Source organism: Salmo trutta, chromosome 29 (genome assembly GCF_901001165.1).
Source record: "Salmo trutta chromosome 29, fSalTru1.1, whole genome shotgun sequence".
Taxonomy (NCBI): Eukaryota; Metazoa; Chordata; class Actinopteri; order Salmoniformes; family Salmonidae; genus Salmo; species Salmo trutta.
In genome coordinates this window covers 12951118-12971180 of record NC_042985.1, presented here as the reverse complement: position 1 = coordinate 12971180, position 20063 = coordinate 12951118, and the positions used below count along the sequence as shown (strand labels likewise).

At 41.6% G+C, this 20063-nt stretch overlaps 2 protein-coding genes across 3 annotated transcripts; one reads left to right on the top strand and one right to left on the bottom strand.

The window, feature by feature from the left end:
- The first annotated feature begins 837 nt into the window (after positions 1–837).
- Positions 838–5430, top strand: dut (deoxyuridine triphosphatase). 2 transcript variants are annotated; one of them, XM_029720922.1, is made up of 7 exons: positions 838–1043; positions 2840–2996; positions 3388–3479; positions 4162–4206; positions 4398–4472; positions 4795–4865; positions 5275–5430. In XM_029720922.1, exons 1-7 carry the CDS (start codon positions 983–985, stop codon positions 5329–5331), a joined length of 558 nt encoding a protein of 185 aa, XP_029576782.1. In that variant the 5' UTR covers positions 838–982; the 3' UTR covers positions 5332–5430. The 2 variants fall into 2 exon arrangements, with proteins under 2 accessions (XP_029576782.1, XP_029576781.1); XM_029720921.1 differs by lacking the exon at positions 838–1043 and adding an exon at positions 2182–2347.
- Positions 5431–6599: 1169 nt separating this feature from the next.
- On the bottom strand, positions 6600–20057 carry LOC115166950 (fibrillin-1). Its single transcript, XM_029720919.1, has 6 exons — positions 20011–20057; positions 11195–11323; positions 10662–10781; positions 10007–10235; positions 9237–9444; positions 6600–8509 (listed from the first exon to the last, which is right to left on the bottom strand). The coding sequence occupies exons 2-6, from the start codon at positions 11220–11222 to the stop codon at positions 8129–8131; spliced, it is 966 nt and encodes a 321-aa protein (XP_029576779.1). The 5' UTR covers positions 11223–11323; positions 20011–20057; the 3' UTR covers positions 6600–8128.
- Between the last annotated feature and the right edge of the window lie 6 nt (positions 20058–20063).

Here is a 20063-nt window from a genome sequence, read left to right as displayed (position 1 = left end):
AAAACAACAATCGACAGAAGAAAGTTGAAATTTGTAGTTCTGAACATATATATTTTTTTTTACTCACTTTGTGTCTCTCGCAAGACATTATTCCTCTCTGCTACAGCATCCATCACAATTACATGCAAATAAGGCGATGACGTCATTTAGCGACTTTTAGGACAGCCAATAGCTACTTTCCTTACTGAGGAGTTGGCGACACTGTGTCACAGACTTGTTTTTCCTGATCCTGGGAGCATACCTCGGTCTCTCGATAACTTCACCCTCATTCACTTCCATTTCTCCAGCTCCATCTGCTTACACTTTCTACCATTCTTCTTTAACAAACCATCTCCCTTTTTTTCCCCACCATTTTTATCCTACTCAAGCTTACCCCCGTCTCCTTATGATAATACTGCTGCCCCACTCCTGACACCCATCTTGTTCTTGCTTTCCCTAGGGACTCCATTTCCGCAGAACATTCTCTTTGCCTGGCAACGTTCGTTCCAAAGCCGTGGCACAATTTCATGCGTCTGAAATTACAATATTCAAACGTTCTAATCACCTGTAAATTCCCTCTGGACAGGTGTAATGAACGCGTGTAAAAATACCCTTAACAGGTGTAATGCACGCGTGTAAAAATACCCTTAACAGGCGTTCAAATCACCTGTAAACATACACTGGACATGTGAAAAAATCATGTGTACAAAAAAATGACATTTGACACTTGAAAAAAGTGTTTTGAAACTCTTAGCCTTCCTAACCTGACAACATGTCAGTCCCACTCGCCATCATCAAATGGACTCAAACTAGGCACAAATTCTGACGAACTCAATCGTCATGAAACGCAAATACAGCGACGCGTTTCTCTAGCTTGGTTTAATACAAACTTTGATAAATAACGATGAGCGCCCAAAATGTGTTTTGTGCGGGGAAGTGCTTAGTAATGAGTATCTCAAAACGAACAAATTAACACGACAGGTCTTGACCAAACATCCACAGCATGACGGTAAACCCAGAACAGGGCAGAATGCGTCAGGAAACAGTGCTTCGACAGTGGAAAAGTAAGTCAGCTAGCACGGCATTGTTGTCATTTATAACAGGTGATGATAAGCAGAAATAAGGGAGTACAATCTCTCATAGTAGATGTGAGTTTCTCTTTCAAACAATCCCCTTGTACTCAGCTAATAGCTAGCTAACATTAGCCAAAGCAAGCAAACTAGCTAGCTACTGATAGTGCAACCCTAAGTAACAGTACAGGTGAAGATTAAACATTATCAGGCCTACTATACTGCACATATTACTCTAGAAATATTGTTAAACAAGTTTAGGTTGGAACTGTTGCTGGTAAAATACTAATCAATTTTATTCTGGAATAAACTAATTGAAGCAAGATGCTTTTTGAGGCAAACACTCACAGTTCTGGGTTGCTCATCTACTGCAGGAAGCAGTCTCCTGTCTAGACAGAGAAAGCAGTATATGTTCTTAGCTAGTTTGGTACCACATACCTATGCGAGTCAGGGTTCTCAACCCTGGCATACTTACAAAACAAAAAAACAAGTACAGAAACAGACTCAATGCTGGGCATGACCTCAGGGTTGCACTGTCAAAAATTTAGCCCAGAATAGACCTGCTTGTTGAAAACTTCAACCAGCCACACACCTCTCATTAGGACTGTTTAATCCAGTTTAGAATAAAATATATTTATTGTATGTTAACAGCAACAGTTCCAACCTAGACCTTTTTTCAACAATACTTTGTACAGTAAGATGTACAGTAGGCCTGATCATTTTTCATCTGTACTGTTACTTAAGGGTGCACTATCAAACTGAGCCTGTGTGTTCTGTTATACATCTGTGTGATGTGATCAATCAGTTTATTCCAGTTCAGAATTAAAATGACTAACACACAGGCATTGATTGTTGGTTATGTTATTATACACATTTAAAGATATCCATTACAAAGCTTAAATGTCCCACATAACCAATACTCACCCTATTTCTGTATTTAATTTAATTCTCAATACATTAGCAAAAATGTATAAAGACATATTTTCACTTTGTAGTTATGGGATATTGTGTATAGGTGAGAGGGAAACAAATATTTCATCAATTTCTAATTCGGGCTGTAACACAACAACATGCGGAATAAGTCAAGGGGTATGAATACTTTCTGAAGGCACTGTAGCTGATGCCGCAGCCGGGGAGGACTGTAATCTTTAACAAGATGGAGCACTTCGTTGCAAAGCAGAGGCTCTACTGGCGGTGTTGTTCTTCGATTATCGCTGCCCAGTCTTCAGTACTCTCACACAGAACATTTTATCTGCATTCTCCCACTCTGGCCAGGAGAAAAGGTTGCGAGAATGCAGGTAGCTAGTTGGCTAGCTACATTGCTTTTCAGTAATAGCTCATGTTTGCTAGCTAGCTACTTTGCTATGCTAACTGGTTGTTGTATTATCAACTTTAGTATTAACATGTGTAATCAATAAATGTGTAGGTACCGGTAATTGTACTGTTGTCAGATTTTTAGTCGAGTGTTTTACCGAATTCAAGATGTATCATTCAAAGAAGGATTAGCAAGCTAAAGTTTCAGTCATTCAGCTCACAGCTGGTCAAGTTGTCAGAACTCTCGCGAGTTTGTTCCTTTTTTTCAACGACGGCGAGGCAGATTCAATTGAAATTGGCGGGAATGTGTGCTTCCTAATAAGATTCCTGTCAGAGAAGTAGCAACAGCTCGCCATATTTTAACTAGTTAACTATTTAGCTAACTTTAGTAAACTAACCATAGCTTCATAGCCATCTTATTATTTTGGAAGTTTGGAACTTTCTTACCACAAACTTTGTAAACATGCCTTGCTCAGAAGTGATAGACGCCGCAGAAGTTTCTCCACTGAAGAGGACAAGGCCACATGCTGTGGCAGAGAATGTGATATCGGTACTGAAGTTCTCCAAGTTGTCTGAAAATGCCACTGCTCCTACCCGGGGCTCTGCTAAAGCTGCAGGCTACGACCTGTTCAGGTGGGTCAGAGTCCGGGACAGGGTCACTGGAAATGATTTGAACGCTATACTGTATTTACTTAGCTAGCTTGCTATTCACATAAGCAAGATACTTGAATTCAAAACGTTGCAGTGAGTGTGTCCTGCATGTGGCTGTTTATTTCTGCTGTCAATGAAAAGTAAAACTCTAGTTAGCAAACGACCATGCATACTGTTGTCTTCACATCAAGCTACCTAACTAGGTAGCCTAGTCTTGCTTCATGTTTATATTACCAACTTTAACAGGAGAAAAGTTGGTTAACGTTAGTAGGAGGAGCAGGCTAGCACTAACGATTGGATAGGAGGTGAGTTAGATGTAGGTCACTGCCTTTGTAAATTAGTGACTGTAAGCACCTGTTGTTTTTTCTAACAGTGCCTATGACTACAGTATTGGTCCTATGGACAAGGCTATCGTGAAGACTGACATCCAGATAGCTGTTCCTTCAGGCTGCTATGGCAGAGTGGGTGAGTAGGGTACCAGGGCAAACTTAAGTGTCTTTAAATATCATTTTTAATCGCACCCTGGTCTGGGGGTACATTGGGGTAGGTCTCTCTGGGTATTGTTTGACTTGACAATTAGGGAGTTATTTTACTTTGACCTGGGTTGAACCAGAAACCTACATCTCTTTTACATAAAATAAATGTTTGAATTCTCGTACTACTTTTCATTAGGAAGGCAGAAAGCGATCACTTTTGCATGGCAACACAGAATCCTACTAATTACTACATGCTTAATTATGTCACTTTTGTTTTGAGCAAACATTGCAGTCGGACAGAGCGGGACACCTGGCCTGGGAGGCAGCCCAGTTCCAAATCTAATGCAATCAACTTTCAGCTGGTGCAATACAGGCATCCGGGCAAGATTAATCGAAACCCCCTCATTACAACTGAAAGTGCAGGCGACTGACTGCCTACTGACAAATCACCTTGCATCATAAATAACTACTCATTGTTATTGGTAGATCAGTCAGTCACAATTTACCCACAATGCATCACATATTTGATGATCCAACACGGCCAATGGAGACTGCTTTCAGACTCCGATTAGTCTCGTTCAACCCCTCTTTCTCATCTCCCCTTAACTTTTCCCCAGCATAAAAAATTAAGTAGTTTAGTCATATTTTATATATTTCTCTTTTTTTCACAGCACCACGGTCTGGGCTGGCTGCAAAACACTTCATTGATGTTGGGGGTGAGTTTACTTTTTGACCTTCAGATATTAATATAAAACATTTTCCTAAGCGATGGGTTATGAAAGTGGTAACCATAGTTCTGATGGGGATTTCATGAACCCAAGTCACCCTTTGGCTGTTCTAACCTGAGTCTAGAACATAGAACTGACATTCATGACAGCTAGGCTAACTGGAGTGTCTGTCCCCCCAGCTGGAGTAGTGGATGAGGACTATAGAGGTAATGTGGGGGTGGTGCTGTTCAACTTCAGCAAGGAAACCTTTGAAGGTGAGCTTTAAAAATAATCATTCACATGCCACCTTTCCAAACTCCAAGCATTGAAAGCACTTTGTATCCATGATTAAAGGGACCATCTGCAACTGGTACATTTTTTAAAAACTTATATTAATTATATACCCATTGCTCTTTGAAAAATAACTTAAATGCCTCATCCGAAACTGGAATAAAAGCTTGTTTTACTGATTGCTCCTTTATAGCAATCCAAATGCATTTCACATTGAGATCTGTTTTCCAATGAAACATTGTAGTGATGGTGTTGGGAAACTGGGTGACCTGTAGAGTGATGGTGGTGTTTCTTTCTGTGTCCCAGTGAAAAAAGGGGACCGTGTGGCTCAGCTGGTGTGTGAGAGGATCTGCTACCCAGACCTACAGGAGCTAAAGGTACTTTACACTTCTATAGATTTAATATGACCGTTTATAGTATTACAATACATGTTAAGACCTAGTAGTGAATTGCTGATCACAGCTTTACGATCCATTTCACACAAACCTTGTCAAGCAGTCTCATTTCATTTAAACTTGAGACTGAAATGTTGATTTTAAGTGCATCTTATTTCTGTGAGAATGAGCCTTGAGCCCTTAGGGCTGTTTTTCTGAACACTGATCGAGCATAGTCCTGGACTTAACCTCTTCGCTTTGAGAATTTCCAATGAACATACTTTTTGTCTTGGACTAGGCTAAATCTGTGTTTGGGAAACCAGCCTTAAGAACTGGGCTCATTCACATAAAGTCACTAAAATACCCTTTGCTCCAGTGTTGTAGTATTAACTGTGTCTTCCCTCTGTTTCAGACTCTGGATGAGACTGAGCGTGGAGCTGGAGGATTTGGCTCCACAGGCAGCAACTGATACATCAACATTGTAAACCAGCCTATTAGTTTTGTTCTGTTACATGTTATGAGGTTGTACAATAATTACATTGTTTAATAAAGACTTATTATCCCTTTGCTTCACTGTCTATGCCTGCTGATTTGGCCATTAATGGCAATGAAACATCACCGATTTTCTTGTCTGTGTGGCTCAGTTCGCAAGAGCATGGTTCTAGCAATGCCAGTGTTGCAGGTTCAATTCCAATTGGGGAAACCTACATGAAAATGTAGGCTATGCCCACTTTTGTAACTCGGCTTGGATAAAATTCTATGTAAGTCTGTACCCTGAATGACCACTAAGTGGTGCTGTTAACCCATTTATTTTCATAGTTCAAGGGAGTTTCCCTGTCTTTAGGGACTAAACCCTTCATGCAGGCTCTGGGCAGCACGTCGGCAACAAACATTTTCTACTGTACCGTTACATGTTAGATCTGTTAACTGTAGAATCAAAAGGCTAATGATGTGAACCACACCAGGGAGAAGTTTCACTGAGAAATAGGTAGAGTTCCAGGTTGACTACCTTGCAGATGTATGCCAGATCTTACATAAAATACCTATCCAGGCATTGTATCAGCTAACCACATGTTAAAGCAATCTGTCAGATGGCACTGTCGGTGACGTGGCACGAAACCATTGGTTGACGCATGCAATGTCTGAGAAGGGGAACGCGACCCTTGCCTTCTAGCTGTAGTCGTTGGGTTGCGTTGAACTGGATATGGTGGCTGTGATTCAATAGTCTGTTTTATACCGCCTCTGGAATTACAATAGCTTCCTTCCCTCATCCTTTCATTGGCTGAGATGATGCTTGGTAGAAGCAGGAAGCATTGTGGAGAGGAGATTTCACCAGTCCTTTCAGCTGTCAGTAGAAATGAAAGCAAGGAACCAAGGAAAGGTAGACTCTTAGGGCAGCAGGTAGCCTAGCGCTTAAGAGCATTGGGCCAGTAAACAAAAGGTCAATGGTTCAAATCCCTGAGTGGACTAGGTAAATAAATTAATGTATGTATCCTAGAGCAAGGCAATTGCTCCTGTAAGTCGCTCTGGATAAGTGCATCTGCTAAATGACATGTAATTAAGCATACACTAGAAAACATGGTCAATGAATGTGCATTAAAAGTGCTTTTTAGTCCAGGATTAGGCTTAATCTGTGTCTGGGAAATTGGCCCTTAAAGTGGTTAAAATACATCCCATAAATAGCATAATCCACAAAAAGAGGAAGTGAAGTTGGGAGACAGGGACAACAACGAAACCTTTTAAACAAAAAAATATGTTTTTATTGTGACTTTACAACTAAACCCTCACTGATGTGGCAGAGCGACAGACGGATGTGTCTACGGCTGGTCTGATTGACTTCGCTACGGAGCACTGATTGTACTAGCGAAGTGTGGCCGCGTCGACCTCAGTGCATAATCATGAAGGCACAGGTTTGGCATCATCAGAACGGTGTGTGTTTTGAGTGTGTTTGAGGGCGTTTGTGTGTATTTGTGTTGTGTGTTTGTGCGGGTGTGTGTGTGTTTTTAATGTGTGTGTGTATACAGTTTATCAAAGGAAGTAGTAGGTCATTATAAGCACCATTACACCCCCTCCTCTCAGGGGCGTTCTCTAGTTTACAAAAGGCTTCATAGATTAACATTCTAAACATGGCATTGATTACAGTATAAACACACTTCATTTACATGTGGTATAGAGAGCAGACAGGCTGTTACTTTGGTTTTGGTTGAAAAGAAGATGTCTGACATCTTATTAAAAGGACAGTAGACAGACAGCTACTGTGTGTTGTTGAGTATTACAGTGCATTCATAAGTCTATGTGGTTTTGTTACTAGCACCAGTAAATATGTGTAATGCTGAAGTCTAGTCAGTGGGGAAGATGAAGAAGCATAGTTATGATGAGGAAGAGGGGTCCTTCTAGCTAAAGACTTTAGCTATGGTTTGATTCCCTACCCTTCTCCCCTCAGGGATTTGAAAGGAATGGACTGGTTTACTTAATTTGGTGGAAACTCTCCTTAGCAGCCAATGCTTTGTGAACCATGAAGGGGGAGTGAGCAAGTGCACACTTCAGGGAGAAGGGTGGAGAATCGGAACGCTGCCTTTCACTTCCACCTCTGCCAAGCTGTGAACACTCAGCATCAGTGACTTCTGCACTCTGCTACTCAGTCACAAATCCACCGCTAGCCCCTACCTCCTACCCCATACTCCCTAGCTACCCTCATGGTCTTGGGGGTAGGGGCTACGGGTGGATATGGCATTTGCCTTACATGTCCCACAAAAGAGTGGCAGATTCCACATATCATCATACAAAACCTATTTCATATAAACCTTTTTCATAAAAAAAATAAAAATAACATTCAAACCAGAGCTTCCTGCACAGAGCAGTTTAGAGTGGTTATTGTTGTGTCATTGTCATGTCTTCCCTCCATGTCATTGTCTAAGCCTTTCTTCAGACAGCCAGCCATACTGTAGCCAGTGGGTTAGGCCTACACTGTAGCACTAAAGGTTGTATCTATGATATGTAGAATCATCTTTGGGAATCAAACATCCCCCCTCCCCCCACCCACCCATTAGTCTCTTTGGCGTTGAGCTTGTCCCAAGCTCTCTCTCTCTCTCAGAGTAGGTAGAAGTTGCCCATAACCACTGACCCAGAGTCAGATCTTCTCTCCCCCATCCTAATGGTTGAGATATGGATCAAGGGTAAATTAATCTGTTCCTAGACCAGTGTTTACAGGCAGACACTCCCCACCCAGCCCAGCCCAGCCACCCCAGTCAGTCCTGTAGTGTAGGTTAATGCAGGACTATCTGCACCCTCATGGTGAGTGTGTCTCCCAGCTGGCCTGTGAGGTAGTCTTTATCGTTGCTGTCCTCCAGCGCTGCCAGCTCCTTCTTCTTGTACACGGCCACGCTACTGATCTGCAGGAAGTAGGCTCCAGGGGGGAGGGTCTTCCTCTTGGACAGGTGCAGGTAGCTAAGCCCCTCCCTCTGGCTGATCTTGAAGTAGCCCAGCTCGTTGCCGTAGTCGATGGAGTAGAACACGTGGTTGTTGAGCGTGGACAGGGCCGGGGTGAACTCCAGGATGTGGTCTCGGCTGGACAGGCCGGACATGTTCAGGTTGAACAGCAGGGTGTCCTCGATGTCCACACTCTCCAGGCTCACTGTCTCCTGATGCTGAGGACACAGGACAGGATACATATAGTATAGATATACAGTATTATACAGGCAGATATATGATGTCCACACTCTCCAGGCTCACTGTCTCCTGATGCTGAGGACACAGGACAGGTTACATATAGTATAGATATACAGTATTATACACTCTCCAGGCTCACTGTCTCCTGATGCTGAGGACACAGGACAGGATACATATAGTATAGATATACAGTATTATACAGGCAGATATATGATGTCCACACTCTCCAGGCTCACTGTCTCCTGATGCTGAGGACACAGGACAGGTTACATATAGTATAGATATACAGTATTATACACTCTCCAGGCTCACTGTCTCCTGATGCTGAGGACACAGGACAGGATACATATAGTATAGATATACAGTATTATACAGGCAGATATATGATGTCCACACTCTCCAGGCTCACGGTCTCCTGATGCTGAGGACACAGGACAGGTTACATATAGTATAGATATACAGTATTATACAGGCAGATGTATGATGTGTAACACTCTCCAGGCTCACGGTCTCCTGATGCTGAGGACACAGGACCATGTAGTACAGGTGGATTATGTAAACACTGACAACACTCAACACTCTGGATCCTGATGACAGAACACAGGACCACACAGTTAATATGTACTACGGATTCAGTGAAGAGCAGGCAAGACATGATAGCATGACCATTCTATGGGCCACCAAACCAAGACAGACAGACATTACCTGTGCATTGTCCAGAGGTTGCTCCAGCGTTGAGTTGGTGTTGCGGCGTTTGCGCCCCTTCTTGGGGTAACCGTTGATCTTACACTCATAGCAGGCCTCAGGAGACAGGTCGTTGTCACCCCCCTCTGCTGCCCCTCCTCCTCCTCCTCCTCCTCCTCCCTGGCCCAGACTCACACCACTACCAAAGCCCACGCCTGACACACAGTGCCTGGAACACACAGAAAGGACTCAGTCATACACACACAGGGCATAAAATCATACCCAAACACCATCTTGCCTATACATGGGCTAGCTGACAACATCACCAAAACAATGTGCACACTTCAATGGGACAGAGGTCTATGTGTTGTTGTGATAGCTACCAACAATGACAATAAACTGCCATGAAGGGAATCATAAGTGACTCGTTTCAACTAGTTTCATCTTGTTCTTGATACCATGTCTTTTTGAGGTGTTTTGACTGTTTTCATTACAATGCTAAAATGGCTAGAATTCGCTTGCTAGCTAACCAACAACTGTAACGATGTATTTGAGAGACATTGTGCAAATTTATTTATGATTTCAATAAACATCGGAGACAAAATGTAGTTTACATGTAGTCAACAATCTAAGCCAAACCTGTCTGTTTTGTCCCATTGTTACGCACGTGTCGGTTTTGTTGCTAAACAACCAACCCGTCTATCCATCAAAGTTGATAACGACATTGGCCCTGTGTAGATCACACACACACACACACACACACACACACACACACACACTCACTCACTCACCCCTGTCCAGCGCGGTAGTATCCAGGTGGACAGCCACAGAGATACCCTCCGTCTGTGTTGGAACAGCCGTAGTTACATGGATTAGAGGAGGAGGAGCACTCGTTGATGTCACTACACCCCCCCTGGTCTCTGTAGTTGAACCCAGTGGGACAGAGGCAGCGGAAGCTCCCCAGGGTGTTATGGCACGACGCTCCCCCACAGATCTGAGTGTTCTGGCACTCGTTCTCATCTGACCACAGGAAGCAAACAACACAGACAGGAAGTCAACAAAACAAACAGAGGTCAAATATGGGTCAAACCTCGGCCAGAGAACACAAACAATACTGAGAAACTCTTGAAGGGAATGAGGAAACCATCTGTAGTACCGGTTCATCTGATAAACATTGGCCGTGTTCTTTTTGGGAAAGGCCACCGAATACCAATGCTGTATTTCCCATCAGTAGATTCAAGTTAAAGTGTCACCGACTCAGTTAGAACAACAGTGTTCATGTAGGACAGTGACTCAGGGTGTGAGCTCTTCCAGTAATCTAGAGAGGAACAAGTTCAACTTCCAGGAAAGTGATGTAGATTTGATGTTGAGGGAGAGAGAAAGAGAAGACAGACAGACGGGGGGAGAAGGATTGAGAGAAAGAGAGAGAGAGTCTGTACCACTCACCGACACACTGGTTCCATTGATAGTGTTGTAGGTATCCCTGAGGACAGCTACACCGGTACCCTCCCACCAGGTTCTGACAGCCATGTTGACAACGGTGGTTACCATCACACTCATCCATATCTGCCAGGGAAACCACACACACACACAGCATTACAATAGTTATGTGGCCATACAGTTATCTAACTGTACTTTTATTTTTTTTATTTTTTTTTATTTCACCTTTATTTAACCAGGTAGGCTAGTTGAGAACAAGTTCTCATTTACAATTGCGACCTGGCCAAGATAAAGCAAAGCAGTTCGACAACATACAACAACACAGAGTTACACATGGAATAAAACAACATACAATCAATGATGCAGTAGAAAAAAAAATAAAAAATAGGTACAAGCAAAAAGGTGAAGTTTCCACCAAATCCCTGTTTATAGTGGAGTTATTGCCATACTGCCTATACCTATCTGATCATTTCAGATCCATATAAAGTGCCTAGGGGTATGGAGTCAGCTGATCCTGAGAGAGGCAGTGATTGGCTGACCTTCACAGCTCTGTCCATTGGGGTCCATTGAGAATCCTCTAGTACACTCGCAGTTGAAGCTGCCTGGGCTGTTCTGACATACACCATTAGAGCCACACAGAGCCGGGTCCGACCCACATTCATTATTATCTACAGAGAGAGAGAGACATTCATTATTATCTACAGAGCAGGGTTCGACCCACATTCATTATTATCTACAGAGAGAGAGAGACATTCATTATTATCTACAGAGCAGGGTCCGACCCACATTCATTATTATCTACAGAGAGAGAGAGAGACATTCATTATTATCTACAGAGCAGGGTCCGACCCACATTCATTATTATCTACAGAGAGAGAGAGACATTCATTATTATCTACAGAGCAGGGTCCGACCCACATTCATTATTATCTACAGAGAGAGAGAGACATTCATTATTAACTACAGAGCAGGGTCCGACCCACATTCATTATTATCTACAGAGAGAGAGAGACATTCATTATTATCTACAGAGCAGGGTACGACCCACATTCATTATTATCTACAGAGCAGGGTCCGACCCACATTCATTATTATCTACAGAGAGAGAGAGAGACATTCATTATTATCTACAGAGCAGGGTCCGACCCACATTCATTATTATCTACAGAGCAGGGTCCGACCCACATTCATTATTATCTACAGAGAGAGAGAGAGACATTCATTATTATCTACAGAGCAGGGTCCGACCCACATTCATTATTATCTACAGAGAGAGAGAGAGACATTCATTATTATCTACAGAGCAGGGTCCGACCCACATTCATTATTATCTATAGAGCAGGGTCCGACCCACATTCATTATTATCTACAGAGAAAGAGAGAGAGACATTCATTATTATCTACAGAGCAGGGTCCGACCCACATTCATTATTATCTACAGAGCAGGGTCCGACCCACATTCATTATTATCTACAGAGAGAGAGAGACATTCATTATTATCTACAGAGCAGGGTCCGACCCACATTCATTATTATCTACAGAGAGAGAGAGACATTCATTATTATCTACAGAGCAGGGTCCGACCCACATTCATTATTATCTACAGAGAGAGAGAGACATTCATTATTATCTACAGAGCAGGGTTCGACCCACATTCATTATTATCTACAAAGAGAGAGAGACATTCATTATTATCTACAGAGCAGGGTCCGACCCACATTCATTATTATCTACAGAGAGAGAGAGACATTCATTATTATCTACAGAGAGAGAGAGAGACATTCATTATTATCTACAGAGCAGGGTACGACCCACATTCATTATTATCTACAGAGCAGGGTCCGACCCACATTCATTATTATCTACAGAGCAGGGTCCGACCCACATTCATTATTATCTACAGAGCAGGGTCCGACCCACATTCATTATTATCTACAGAGAGAGAGAGAGACATTCGTTATTATCTACAGAGCAGGGTCCGACCCACATTCATTATTATCTACAGAGCAGGGTCCGACCCACATTCATTATTATCTACAGAGCAGGGTACGACCCACATTCATTATTATCTACAGAGAGAGAGAGAGACATTCGTTATTATCTACAGAGCAGGGTCCGACCCACATTCATTATTATCTACAGAGCAGGGTCCGACCCACATTCATTATTATCTACAGAGAGAGAGAGACATTCATTATTATCTACAGAGCAAGGTCCGACCCACATTCATTATTATCTACAGAGAGAGAGAGACATTCATTACTATCTACAGAGCAGGGTACGACCCACATTCATTATTATCTACAGAGAGAGAGAGACATTCATTATTATCTACAGAGCAGGGTTCGACCCACATTCATTATTATCTACAGAGAGAGAGACATTCATTATTATCTACAGAGAGAGAGAGACTAATTACTATCTACAGAGAGAGAGAGACTCATTACTATCTACAGAGAGAGAGACATTCATTACTATCTACAGAGAGAGAGAGAGACTCATTACTATCTACAGAGAGAGAGAGACTAATTACTATCTACAGAGAGAGACTCATTACTATCTACAGAGAGAGAGACATTCATTACTATCTACAGAGAGAGAGAGACTCATTACTATCTACAGAGAGAGAGAGACTCATTACTATCTACAGAGAGAGAGAGACTAATTACTATCTACAGAGAGAGAGACATTCATTACTATATACAGAGAGAGACTCATTACTATCTACAGAGAGAGAGAGAGAGACATTCATTATTATCTACAGAGAGAGACTCATTACTATCTACAGAGAGAGAGACTCATTACTATCTACAGAGAGAGAGACATTCATTATTATCTACAGAGAGAGAGACATTCATTACTATCTACAGAGAGAGAGAGACTAATTACTATCTACAGAGAGAGAGAGACTCATTACTAACTACAGAGAGAGAGAGACATTCATTACTATCTACAGAGAGAGAGAGACTCATTACTATCTACAGAGAGAGAGAGACTAATTACTATCTACAGAGAGAGAGAGACTCATTACTATCTACAGAGAGAGACTCATTACTATCTACAGAGAGAGAGACATTCATTACTATCTACAGAGAGAGAGACTCATTACTATCTACAGAGAGAGAGAGAGACTCTTTACTATCTACAGAGAGAGAGAGAGACTAATTACTATCTACAGAGAGAGAGAGAGACTCATTACTATATACAGAGAGAGACTCATTACTATCTACAGAGAGAGAGAGAGAGATACATTCATTATTATCTACAGAGAGAGACTCATTACTATCTACAGAGAGAGAGTCATTACTATCTACAGAGAGAGAGAGACTCATTATTATCTACAGAGAGAGAGAGAGACATTCGTTATTATCTACAGAGCAGGGTCCGACCCACATTCATTATTATCTACAGAGCAGGGTCCGACCCACATTCATTATTATCTACAGAGCAGGGTCCGACCCACATTCATTATTATCTACAGAGAGAGAGAGAGACATTCGTTATTATCTACAGAGCAGGGTCCGACCCACATTCATTATTATCTACAGAGCAGGGTCCGACCCACATTCATTATTATCTACAGAGAGAGAGAGACATTCATTATTATCTACAGAGCAGGGTCCGACCCACATTCATTATTATCTACAGAGAGAGAGAGACATTCATTACTATCTACAGAGCAGGGTCCGACCCACATTCATTATTATCTACAGAGAGAGAGAGACATTCATTATTATCTACAGAGCAGGGTCCGACCCACATTCATTATTATCTACAGAGAGAGAGAGACATTCATTATTATCTACAGAGAGAGAGAGACTAATTACTATCTACAGAGAGAGAGAGACTCATTACTATCTACAGAGAGAGAGACATTCATTACTATCTACAGAGAGAGAGAGAGACTCATTACTATCTACAGAGAGAGAGAGACTAATTACTATCTACAGAGAGAGACTCATTACTATCTACAGAGAGAGAGACATTCATTACTATCTACAGAGAGAGAGAGACTCATTACTATCTACAGAGAGAGAGAGACTCATTACTATCTACAGAGAGAGAGAGACTAATTACTATCTACAGAGAGAGAGACATTCATTACTATATACAGAGAGAGACTCATTACTATCTACAGAGAGAGAGAGAGAGACATTCATTATTATCTACAGAGAGAGACTCATTACTATCTACAGAGAGAGAGACTCATTACTATCTACAGAGAGAGAGACATTCATTATTATCTACAGAGAGAGAGACATTCATTACTATCTACAGAGAGAGAGAGACTAATTACTATCTTCAGAGAGAGAGAGACTCATTACTAACTACAGAGAGAGAGAGACATTCATTACTATCTACAGAGAGAGAGAGACTCATTACTATCTACAGAGAGAGAGAGACTAATTACTATCTACAGAGAGAGAGAGACTCATTACTATCTACAGAGAGAGACTCATTACTATCTACAGAGAGAGAGACTCATTACTATCTACAGAGAGAGAGAGAGACTCTTTACTATCTACAGAGAGAGAGAGAGACTCATTACTATATACAGAGAGAGACTCATTACTATCTACAGAGAGAGAGAGAGAGATACATTCATTATTATCTACAGAGAGAGACTCATTACTATCTACAGAGAGAGAGTCATTACTATCTACAGAGAGAGAGAGACTCATTATTATCTACAGAGAGAGAGAGAGACATTCGTTATTATCTACAGAGCAGGGTCCGACCCACATTCATTATTATCTACAGAGCAGGGTCCGACCCACATTCATTATTATCTACAGAGCAGGGTCCGACCCACATTCATTATTATCTACAGAGAGAGAGAGAGACATTCGTTATTATCTACAGAGCAGGGTCCGACCCACATTCATTATTATCTACAGAGCAGGGTCCGACCCACATTCATTATTATCTACAGAGAGAGAGAGACATTCATTATTATCTACAGAGCAGGGTCCGACCCACATTCATTATTATCTACAGAGAGAGAGAGACATTCATTACTATCTACAGAGCAGGGTCCGACCCACATTCATTATTATCTACAGAGAGAGAGAGACATTCATTATTATCTACAGAGCAGGGTCCGACCCACATTCATTATTATCTACAGAGAGAGAGAGACATTCATTATTATCTACAGAGAGAGAGAGACTAATTACTATCTACAGAGAGAGAGAGACTCATTACTATCTACAGAGAGAGAGACATTCATTACTATCTACAGAGAGAGAGAGAGACTCATTACTATCTACAGAGAGAGAGAGACTAATTACTATCTACAGAGAGAGACTCATTACTATCTACAGAGAGAGAGACATTCATTACTATCTACAGAGAGAGAGAGACTCATTACTATCTACAGAGAGAGAGAGACTCATTACTATCTACAGAGAGAGAGAGACTAATTACTATCTACAGAGAGAGAGACATTCATTACTATATACAGAGAGAGACTCATTACTATCTACAGAGAGAGAGAGAGAGACATTCATTATTATCTACAGAGAGAGACTCATTACTATCTACAGAGAGAGAGACTCATTACTATCTACAGAGAGAGAGAGAGAGATACATTCATTATTATCTACAGAGAGAGACTCATTACTATCTACAGAGAGAGAGTCATTACTATCTACAGAGAGAGAGAGACTCATTACTATCTACAGAGAGCGAGACACTGATTACTATCTACAGAGAGAGACTCATTACTATCTACAGAGAGAGAGACTCATTACTATCTACAGAGAGAGAGACTCATTACTATCTACAGAGAGAGAGAGACTCATTACTATCTACAGAGAGCGAGACACTCATTACTATCTACAGAGAGAGAGACTCATTACTATCTACAGAGAGAGAGAGACTCATTACTATCTACAGAGAGAGAGAGACTCATTACTATTAACAAGCAGAGAGAGACTCATTACTATCAACAAACAGAGAGAGACTCATTACTATCTACAGAGAAAGAGACTCATTACTATCTACAGAGAGAGACACTCATTACTATCTACAGAGAGAGAGAGACTCATTACTATCTACAGAGAGAGAGAGAGACTCATTACTATCTACAGAGAGAAAGAGACTCATTACTATCTACAGAGAGACACTCATTACTATCTACAGAGAGAAAGAGACTCATTACTATCTACAGAGAGAGAGACATTCATTACTATCTACAGAGAGAAAGACACTCATTACTATCTACAGAGAGAAAGACACTCATTACTATCTACAGAGAGAAAGAGACACTCATTACTATCTACAGAGAGAGAGAGACACTCATTACTATCTACAGAGAGAGAGACACTCATTACTATCTACAGAGAGAGAGACACTCATTACTATCTACAGAGAGAGAGACTCATTACTATCTACAGAGAGAGAGACTCATTACTATCTACAGAGAGAGACACTCATTACTATCTATAGAAAGAGAGACTCATTACTATCTACAGAGAGAGAGACACTCATTACTATCTACAGAGAGAGACTCATTACTATCTACAGAGAGAGACACTCATTACTATCTACAGAGAGAGACACTCATTACTATCTACAGAGAGAGATCACTCATTACTATCTACAGAGAGAGAGACAGTCATTACTATCTACAGAGAGAGACAGTCATTATTATCTACAGAGAGAGAGACTCATTACTATCTAGAGAGAGAGAGAGACACTCATTACTATCTACAGAGAGAGACAGTCATTACTATCTAGAGAGAGAGAGACACTCATTACTATCTACAGAGAGAGAGACTCATTACTATCTACAGAGAGAGACAGTCATTACTATCTACAGAGAGAGACTCATTACTATCTACAGAGAGAAAGAAAAACACTCTACAAAAAAAACCACTCTACAGAAAGAAAAACACTTCAACACCGTTCAAATTGACACAAACTTCATGAGAAGTTGAATAGATTAGAAAAAGCTATAAAGGACAATCAAAATCCATTGGACTCCCCAATTACTGACCAGGAGCTCTATAAGAAACTTCAGGCTCTCAAATATAAAAAAGCATGCAATCTGAGCCCTGCACTCTTCAATATTTACATTAACGAATTGGCCACTATTCTAGAAAAATCCTCAGCCCCTGGTGTTAGTCTCCACAATTCAGAAGTTAAATGCCTACTCTTCGCAGATGACCTATGCCTGCTGTCACCCACAGCACCTGGCCTACAGCAGAGCCTGGACCTGCTAGAGCAGTACTGCCAGACCTGGGCCCTGGCAGTAAACCCCAAAAAGACTAAAATAATGATTTTCCAGAGAAGATCCAGATCTCAGGGAATTAGACCAAAGTTCTCAATTGGTACAAAATATATAGAGTACTGTACACACTACAATTACTTAGGTTTAAAAATAAGCTCAACTGGACACCTTAATGAGGCAGTGAATGAACTGAGAGAGAAAGCACGCAGGGCATTCTACGCCATTAAAAAGCAAATTCAAATTGAAATACCTATTAAAATTTGGCTAAAACTAATTGAATATGTCATTGAACCAATTGCACTTTATGGCAGCGAGGTGTGGGGTCCACTTGCAAAACAAGATTTCATCAAATGGGACAAACACCCCATTGAAACCCTACATGCAGAGTTCTGTAAGATTCTCCTACGTGTCCAGAGGAAAACTACAAACAATGCATGCAGGGCAGAATTAGGCCAATATCCACTAATAATAAAAACTCAAAAAAGAGCAATTAAGTTTTGGAAACATCTAAAATACAGTGACCCCCTCTCATACCATTACCAAGCCCTGCAATGCCAAGAGCTGAGCAAAGAAAAGAGTCCCCTCATCCAGCTGGTCCTGGGGCTGAGTTCACAAACCTGTTCTACTAACACACTGAAGCCTCAGGACCAGAACATCCAATCAATCAGAATAAACCAAATTACAACACAGTCAAAACAAAACTACATTGCTTATTGGGAAACACAAGCACAAACTCAAAGCAAAATGCAGTGCTATCTGGCCCTAAATCGACAGTACACCGTGGCTAACTATTTGACCATGGTTACTGATCAAAACCTTAGAAAAACCTTGACAAAGTACAGGCTCAGTGAGCACGGCCTTGCCATTGAGAAGGGTAGACACAGGAAAACCTGGCTCCCTGTAGAGGAAAGGCTGTGCAACCACTGCACCACAGCAGAACCTGAGACAGAGCGGAATTTCCTGACAAAATGTAAAAAATATAAAACAATTAGAGAGTGTCATTTCCCCAAATTTGAAACCCTTATTCAAGGTTTTAAAGACCTCTCTGATGAAGATAGGCTACCCGTCCTGTTGGGGGAGGACGCAGAGAGCTGTGTGTTGGCAGCGCACTACATTGCTGCCTGCCATAAGTTGAGGGACAGTGTCTGACAGACCAATCAACCTGCACATGTCCTCTACTGTATGATTATTGTTATTGTTGAATGTGTGGTTATTTTGACCCTTGGTTATTGTTGTTACTGTTGTCCCGTTTACAATTTTGATTCTCATTTTTATTTATTTTTATATTGTAAATATCCAAAATAAGCTTTGGCAATATGTATATTGTTACGTCATGCCAATAAAGCGAATTGAATTGAATTGAATTGAGAGACATTACTATCAACAGAGAGAGAGAGAGACATTACTATCTACAGAGAGAGAGACATTACTATCTACAGAGAGAGAGACATTACTATCTACAGAGAGAGAGACATTACTATCTACAGAGAGAGAGAGACATTACTATCTACAAAGAGAGAGATTACTATCTGGAAGGAAGGCGGGAGAAGAGAGGAGGACAGAGGGGGGAGTGGGGGGGGAGCGAGAGGTAGAGAGAGAAAGAATATTGGTCAACAACAGACTGTCTGAGTGACTTACTGACAGATTTACTGACTGACTGGGTGCATCTGTTTGACCTTGGCCAGTGCAGGACCAATGGAATGGTCTCAAATATGCAACCTTCACCCACCTTGTTACTTGGGCTAGGTAAAACGACTGCACCACAGACTGACTGGCTGGCTGATTGACTGTCTGACTGACTGATGGTCTGACTGACTGACTAACTGACTGACTGATGAACGGACTGACTGTCTGATTGACCAATGGACAGAGGGAGGCTGTCTAGCCGCAAAGTCATGGGAGCTGAAGTGCGGAATGGAAAACCCCTGTTGTAACCATGGCAACAGACTGCAAAATTCCACAACAAGTCATTGTTAAGTTGTCATGGCGACAGTTCAGTTGAGCCCAATCTGATGTGTGATAGCAGACTGGGAACATTAAAGAGACTTTTTATGGGGAGAGATGGAAGATAAGTGGCTACATGAGTAGAGGAGGGGGAGTGTGTGTGTGTGTGTGAGTTACCTATGCAGGCAGTATGGTGCTGGGTGAAGCCAGGAGGACATTTGCAGGAATCC